At 29.2% G+C, this 8,426-nt stretch overlaps 1 protein-coding gene across 1 annotated transcript; it reads left to right on the top strand.

Annotated features, from left to right (window-relative positions):
• Positions 1-4,958: 4,958 nt before the first annotated feature.
• Positions 4,959-7,112, top strand: LOC120275294 (quinone-oxidoreductase QR1, chloroplastic-like). Its single transcript, XM_039281827.1, has 4 exons — positions 4,959-5,149; positions 5,879-6,020; positions 6,126-6,217; positions 6,294-7,112. Exons 1-4 carry the CDS (start codon positions 5,084-5,086, stop codon positions 6,987-6,989), a joined length of 996 nt encoding a protein of 331 aa, XP_039137761.1. The 5' UTR covers positions 4,959-5,083; the 3' UTR covers positions 6,990-7,112.
• Positions 7,113-8,426: the final 1,314 nt, after the last annotated feature.

Genomic DNA, 8,426 nt, shown 5'->3' with positions numbered 1-8,426 from the left:
AGCAAATTTTTGATATTCTAATTTGGATTACAAATTTATTTGATTTTTCTCATTTTTCTTACATGCATATAATCCTTTACTCATTTGCTAATTTCTCAAATTGCTATATATGCCTCCCATGGATAAGCTTCTCTCAATGAATATTCCATAAAACTAAATCAAACTTGAATTCTAAAAGTACTCATTACCTTATAAAACTTCAAAAAGAGATATTTCACATTTTATTCGTATTTCTCATATATATTTTTCATTCGGTCTTCTAGAAATATAAAATTAGTCTATAATATTTAATAAAATTACATGGTGTTACATTCTATGTTATTTAGGCTAAAAAGGCAATGAATTAATCTCTGAAAATATCATATCAATTACCCCAAACTTCCATAAACCTTCCTGGTATTAATTGCTTTACATTAAAATAGAATTGAAAAGCCATTATGTACTAGTCAAATCCACACTTAAACAATTTAATTTCATTTAGTTTGTTACATTAATTGAATTCACACATCAATTTCAATATATATCACACCTACCTCCCCATCTCTCTCAGAGTCTCACTCTACAAATTCACACTCAATTTTCACAACAAAACTAGTTCTATTTCATCCATGTCAAACTGTGTTCCTCAACCCTTGTCAAGGTAAGATTTATGGTTTTGCCCTATCATTTGCGCTTGTTGTCTCCCACTTTTTTTTAAAAAAATGAAAATAATTAATTATGGTCCCCAAAAAACACTAGCATTTTTTTTAATGTGCACTCTGAAAATTTTCTTTTTCTAAGAAAAATTTGCAGTGAAACCCACTTAATTTTTACTTTTTACTAAAAATAACTCAATTATATATACACATACATGCACGATCACGGATAATCCACTACACACATTAAATTCTCAATAGTATTTTAGATGAGAATCAACTCCGAACTTCTACATGGGAGGCTTAGTATACCGCTTGTCTCATTACTGCAATGCTCTCTATTTTTACTTTCAAACTTTCACTACCCCATATTTTTCATATTTAAAATTATATATATATATTAATAATTTTGATATATATAATTAAATAAGAAAAAAATAATCATAAATGATTAAATTATGTAAAGATTACTGTTGATTAATGAAATGAAACAGGAAAACAAAGATGGGATGAGCTTGCAGGAGGAAAAGTTGAGGTTGCTCTCCAAATAATCCCTAGAGAGAACCCTAATATTACTGATCTCCAGGTTGTTGCTAAAATTCCGTTGGGGACTCAGACATGTTGCAATCGTATCTTTATTGTTTTCCGAGTGAGTATCGACATGTTGTTGGTGTTCCTATAGTCGGGATAAAAACACACAAATTATTATGAGACTTTTTGAGTATCTAATAAATATAGAGATCTCCCTCAATTATTCTAATTCTAAAAATAAAAATCAAATTTTTTTATTATTTAAGTGTTTGTTTATCAAATTATTTATTATTAAATCTAAATTTATGTAAAATTACCATATTACCGCTATCTTAATTCACTAGCTGTGGACTTGGTGTTGATGGGGAAGAAGGATGGTGAACTCGTGAGTGCGCCCTATAAACCTCTCAGTCAATGAGCGAGGAGAGTGTACTACGGCCCCGGTGGAGTAGGGTTATTTTTAGTATGGTAAAAAATTAGTATGATAATAAAGATTAAAAACAATTTCTAAAATAAGGAAGTGAAAAATTATCATAACCGCTGATTGAGAAAATTGAAAAATACTTAAAAAACTTATAAATAGCTTTTCCAAAAATAATTGAGCGTCATCCCTCATTTTATTATTATCATTAGTATTATTATTTTTGTATGCTTCATGTGGCGTGGTGAATTTTTCATTTAATTTAATTCTACAATAATTTTTCAGAGTAAAACAAAATGAGAAAAATAGTGGTCATTTCCAAAGCAAAACTACAGTAAACCATAGTGGAGCTCTTCTTGTAAACTAGATTTGAATCAAAATTAACAAATTTAAAACTTATTTTACAATGTATTAATCTAAAACAAACTTCATCTTACTGTTCGCTAGAAGCAACTCTTTTCAGAAATATTATTTTAGTGGCACACGGAAAACATGAGAGAAAAACAATTAAAAATTTTGTTTTTAAAATATGTATGTATTATATGTATATGTATATATACAAATTCTAAAAAAAAAATATTTTCAAGCAAAAAAGTGTTTTAAAAAAAATAGAGGCAGTGTAAATTTGATATATATATATATATATATAATGTTAATTAATGTAAAATATTTCAAACCAAGGGCAGTAAATTCCATGAAAATTTCATACTTAAATCTTACTAATTTTAGAAAATTTAATGTATATATAATGTTAATTAATGTAAAATATTTCAAATCAAGGGCAGTAAATTCCATGATAATTTCATACTTAAATATTACTAATTTTAATAAATTTAATGACCAATATCCCTTCCAAATAGCATCTAATTTCATCATATATTCCATTCCTAATAAATTATTAATGTCACTTAATGGAGATTACTAAATTAAGGCCTCAATTTCATTATATATACCTCTAGACAATAAGTTCAAAAAAACCAAAACTAATTCCATTTCCTCCTCAAACTCACAAAAAGAAGAAAACAAAAAACAAAAAGAAAAATGACAAGTTGTGTACCCCCTCCTTGCCAAGGTATGATCCTCAACTTGGTTCTTCTTATTTTCCCAATTATTTCTTAATTTGTTTTTTTAAGCTAACAAGCTATTTCATTTTTTTTATACATTTATATAGAATTCAAATGAATATTTTTTTACAAAATATGGAGGGGTTTGAACAAACGTGAAATTAATATCTCAACACACATATGTCCTCACTTACGTGAGTTAAGGTTTGAATCCACCTTCTTGGCAATGACACAAACACTCTTTATATATAAGGGACTCAGTGCTAATAGATCAATACGTTGTTGGCAAACTAATATTTTTAGTACTTAGAAAAAAATTGTAACGTTATTTATAATTGCTTAAATTTAATTTTTCTTATTTTATATTAACAATATTTTTTTATTTTAAAGAATTTTTGTCCATGCTTTTTTTGATCTATTAGCATCAGTCTCCCGTATAGAGTGTTCATGTCTTTATTTAGGAGACATGTTTGAATCTCAGCTTATACAAAATGAGAACATATGTATATTAAGATATTAATTTCATGTTTGTCCACACACATGATATGATTTGTCCACTTTATAAAAAAAATTAAAATCATGAAAAAAAAAACTTATATTATCTTCTAATATGATTTATTGTTATTATAATAATTATTATTATTTATAAATGAAATAATTCAAAAATGCAGGAAAACAAGCGTGGCCGGAGTTGGTGGGAACTAGAGTACAAGATGCAGTGCAAGTAATTAGCAAAGAAAACACAGTTGTCACCCTAGTTGATGTTGTCACTCAAATTCCACCAAATGCCCCAACTTGTTGCAACCGTATTTACCTTGTTGTAGACTCTATTCCTAATGGCATTATTACTACTCTCCCAAAAGTTGGATAAAAAATAATAATGATAATAAATAATATTATTATTATCAATAAAAAAAAACTTCATTGAGTGATGTTTTGAATAAAATTAAAATAATTGAGTATCATTCTTTGTCTTTTATATTCTCGTTGTTATTTTATTTTGTGTGTTGGACTTTGCTTTTATTATGTACGTAATTTAATTTATAATAACTTTTACATGAAAAGGAAATGTATATATGTAAATTAAATAAGTTTTATATAATTAATGTTCATGATTGTAATATGAGAATATAATATCATGTTGCCTATAAAATAATACCTCATAAACAAATATGCATTTATTTATGCAAACACGCGGTCCCTGGATTTCTTATTGGTAAGTTTTGTTCCGCATGAAAGGTGTAATAATTTAGGTATTATTTAAGAAAGACTTGATGGAGTAGACATGTTTGTGACAATGGAGACTGCATGTAATTTGCACTTAGATAAAATAATTTTATGAAGTTTTACAGTTTCAAAAAATTGGTTTTGGGTATTGAGCGTGACCTCATAATTAGTTTTAATTTATTTTTTTTTTCTAAACTTTTTTTTTTGTTGGTTTACCAGTTCGTCAAAGTATCATCTATTATTTTCAATATGATTTCACTGGTTATTATGCTAAATCAAATTTATTGCAAAAATACGATTAAAAATAATTTTATTAAAAATTCTTAAAATAAAATAAAAATCAGAGCGAAATATTTTTTTAAAAAGAAAAAACACACACCACTAAAAAATAGAATGACAGAATGTCAGGCCCAACACGATAAGAGCAAAGTACAGCTGGCCAAGAATCAGAAAATCCCATCATGACTAAAAAGAAGGGAGGTATTCTCCGATACTTACATAAATTAAATATTGTAATATAAATTAGTATCATGTAAACTATGAAAGTATGTGGGTCTTTCTAGAATCTTCTCCACAAGTCTTTAAAATGAGATAGAAATCTCTAGGACTTTGTGGAGATTTAAATATTTTTTTGTGAAGTTGTGTAAAATTGTATGTAATTTTTTAGAGAGTTATTTGTAACTATCGGATCAAATTGATCTCCGCGGTTCATTGAAGAGGTGACATTCTATAAATATTCTTTTAAGGGTTTGTTTTGAGAGTCACAGAAGGACAATTGTGAGATAGGAGTGTGTAAAAACTAAGAAGAGTTCATATGAATAAAGAGCTTGTTTTTTTCAAGTTGTTTTTTATCCAACTTTCGTATTTCGTATTTTGGATGATAAGTTCACTTAGTTACGCAAGTGACCCAAAAACAGTGAGAAAGACTGACTTGATCCAAGAGGGGCAATCAAGTGCGGCGGGCGTCTTTGGAAAGAAATTCGAGTGCATGATAAGAAGATAACAAAGCCAAAAAGGGTATTTTAGTCCTTTCACTATTTCAACTACTGGTTTTTGAGTGACGCACCGTGAGATTTTCAAAGCATAAAACCAAGACCACCACTAGACCACCAAATAACCTGCGAGTCCAAGAAACGCAACTTTTCCTCCGATTTTCCCCGTTTTGCCTTTGGAAATATCTCGTATTTTCTACTCACTGACCCTCCATGGCCGGCAAGACCATGCTCGCCGTCCAGTACGATGGCTATGGTGCTGGAGCCGATGGTCTCAAGGTTTACTTTTTTTTTTTTTTTTAACTTTTGTTTGGAATAAAAAAAAATGTAAACTTTGATTGAAATCTTATGAGAATTTTGTGATGTTGTGATTGCTTATTGTGTGTGAGATATGTGATCTCAGATTGAGTTTCTTGTTTCCTGAGATGGCTTCAATGTTATTAGGTTTCAATTTCTTTGAAATTTGATGAATTTTGATAACTTGCTGGATTTTGGGGAAATGGAGAATTTTTTCTTCAATTGCTCAATCAAAACACACTTTATGGATGAAAATTAATTTTTTTTAAAAGGAAGGAGGGGGGATTTTGGTTCAATGGTCTCAAATGAAGTAATTTCTTCAATTTTAATTTTTTTTTGATAAAAGTAGATAAATCACAATTTTATTAAAAGAAAGACAGTACAACCAAGTAAAGAGCGTGTTTCAATTTTAGTTCATCAAGTTGCTTATGCAACTTTTTTTTTTTTTTACGTTTATCCACTTTTATTCAAAAAAGAAAAAAAAAAAAAATAAAATATATGCTTAAATATATGGAAGTTCATGCATTGTTCTAGTGATCTTTATGCTAAATTTGTCATCTTGGGAGAATTGGAATGACATTTTACTCTTCACAATCTCAGAAAAAGAACATGTATTATTCACTCTTGTTTCTTGATGGGTTCATCTCATGAAGTTCAATATCATTCATAGAAAAATTGAATGATCCTTGTTTGAATTAATGATTAATGCAGCATGTTTCGGTTCCGATTCCTTCACCGAAGAAATACGAAATCTTGCTGAAGCTTGATGCAGTAGCTATTAATCCAATTGATTGGAAAATCCAGAAAGGCATGTTAAGGCCATTCATGCCTCCAAAATTCCCATTCATACCTGGTAAACTCTTCGAAAATCTAATATATTCACATTTTGAATTTATCTACTTTCAGAGCGAAGATCATTTCATGAGGTAATTAATAAGACAACTTGCCTGTGAAACAGTTGTTGATGTCACCGGGGAGGTTATCGAAGTCGGTCCTGGAGTGAACTCTTTCAAACCTGGAGATAGAGTTATTTCTTTGCTTGATTTTAAGGTATACTTCATCTGCATTTGTTCTATATAAAATGAGGAATAATACGACAAATATAATATGTTTCAATCTTTGACAGAATGCCGGAGGTCTTGCTGAGTACGCTGTGGCGCCGATTGATTTTACAGTGCATAGACCACCTGAAATTCCTGCAGCTGAAGCTGCAGGTCTACCCGCCGCCGCCTGCACCGCTCTTCAGGCACTAAAGACTGCCGGTGTTACATTTGACAAACCCAGCCAGCTAAAGAACATTCTTATTACTGCCGCCTCCGGCGGCGTTGGTCTGTTCGCCGTGCAACTCGCCAAAGTCGCAAATCTTCATGTCACTGCTACATGTGGTGCTAGAAACATCGAACTAGTGAAAAGTTTAGGCGCCGATGAAGTTCTTGATTATAAGACTTCAGAAGGTGCTGAATTGAAGAGCCCGTCCGGTAAAAAATACGACGGAGTAATACATTGTGCAACTGGTATCGCTTGGTCAGTCTTTGAGCCTAATCTGAGCACATACGGAAAAGTTGTCGACATTAATCCAACTCTGAAGTCTATGTTATTTTCTGTTGTGAAGAAGGTGACATTGTCGAAGAAGAAACTGGTTACAATGTCGTTGACTGCGAAAGCCGATGAATTGAAGTTTATTGTTGAGTTAGCAAATGAAGGGAAGCTCAAGACGGTGATCGATTCGGAACATTCGATGAGGAATGCAAGGGATGCATGGACTAAGAGCATTGATGGTCATGCTACTGGGAAAATCATTGTGCAGATTAATGTTGAGTGAGTGTCAATGCATCATTTGGAGTTTGTTGTAAAGTTTGATTTAATAATAAAAGAACATGTGTTTGTATAATAATACCTTCACTATCTCCGACGATAATAAGAGAGCCGTAACTCATTTATGTTCTGAGTGAGAGATTAAAAAGTTCAACTTTGAGGTTATGCCTTGTCTGGATTTACTAAATAAATGCAATATTGTCTAAAATTCAATTTTATGAAACAATAGTGCTTAACCCATTTTACCAAATAACTAAAATAACTGAATTTTAGTTTTTGTTATATGTGGTTTTGTTTTATGTACTATAATATATATATATATATATATATTCTCATGTTATATGTTCTATGTCTATTTTAATAATTCTTTTAAAATTACTAAAAAATATACTAATTTTCCAAAATTACTTTTATTTAAATATCCATAAAGATTTAATTAATTTCTCTTTATTTTAATCATAATTTTTTTGTTCTTCTCTCAAAATAGTGTTTTATTTTAAATATATATATATATAATATTACTTAATACTACAAAAGTTTTCCAATGGGCATATAAAAAAAACAAGAGAAGAAGGTATATAAATAGCACCTGATGAGAATATTTTCGTTTTTGCAATTTTTTAGTTGTTTATAATATATTAAAAGATAAGTACTTATTCAACTCTATTAACTATAGTTATGATATATATTAAATATATTATCAAAGACATGTTTGTATTATCTCACGAAAAGTAAAACTTATTTTGATTTGTAGTAAATACTTCTGACTTTTTATTTAAAGTTTTGAATTTAAACTGAAAAAATAAAATAAAATATAGTATTTCTATAAAGAAATTTTTGGATGTTTTTCAGAAATATCAAAATGGTTGTTGCAAAATGTATTAGTATTTAATTATTCAATAATTTTTGTTTTTCATTAATTGAAAATTTTCAAAATAACCAAACTGAAAAACTATCCGGATAATTCAGATTTGAGTTTGTGACATTCCATTGCATATCTCTTTTACTATTCTTTGGTTTTCTATTTTAATTGAAAAATGAAAATTGAAAACCAAAATTTATTCAGAAATCATTTTATAATAATATCTCATCCCATGAATTTTATTATCATGAATGTCTTAGGATAAACATCACATCCATGATGTGGAATTACTTTTAAATTTAAGAAAAAAAATCCTCTCTCTTCCCACTTGAATCTTTTTTATTTCATGCGTGTTAATTAACTATTAGTCCCCCTAAAAGTTCTTAAATAAGTGACAATCCTACATTGTTACTTGAGTTACACTCTAAAATAATTATTTGTCCTAAATCCAAGAAAATGTTATCATGGTTATGTTTATTTATTTATTTATTTATTTGACATGATGTACAAAGTCACCACTGTCAGGATGTGCGCTCATAGTCACAAAAGGAGTTCTTTTGCTCACTATAGACTTTAATTTCT

The sequence above is a fragment of the Dioscorea cayenensis genome, chromosome 14 (assembly GCF_009730915.1).
Source record: "Dioscorea cayenensis subsp. rotundata cultivar TDr96_F1 chromosome 14, TDr96_F1_v2_PseudoChromosome.rev07_lg8_w22 25.fasta, whole genome shotgun sequence".
Classification (NCBI taxonomy): domain Eukaryota; kingdom Viridiplantae; phylum Streptophyta; class Magnoliopsida; order Dioscoreales; family Dioscoreaceae; genus Dioscorea; species Dioscorea cayenensis.
Note: the sequence above shows the minus strand (reverse complement) of the source record. Positions and strands in the feature narration are given on the sequence as shown.

What these genes read in the sequence shown, in the direction of transcription:
- LOC120275294 (XM_039281827.1), top strand. Translation starts at nt 5,084, where the DNA reads ATGGCCGGCAAGACCATGCTCGCCGTCCAGTACGATGGCTATGGTGCT. An exon ending in AAAATTCCCATTCATACCTG is followed by an intron (nt 6,021 to 6,125) that starts GTAAACTCTTCG and finishes CCTGTGAAACAG; the next exon opens with TTGTTGATGTCACCGGGGAG. An exon ending in TTTCTTTGCTTGATTTTAAG is followed by an intron (nt 6,218 to 6,293) that starts GTATACTTCATC and finishes AATCTTTGACAG; the next exon opens with AATGCCGGAGGTCTTGCTGA.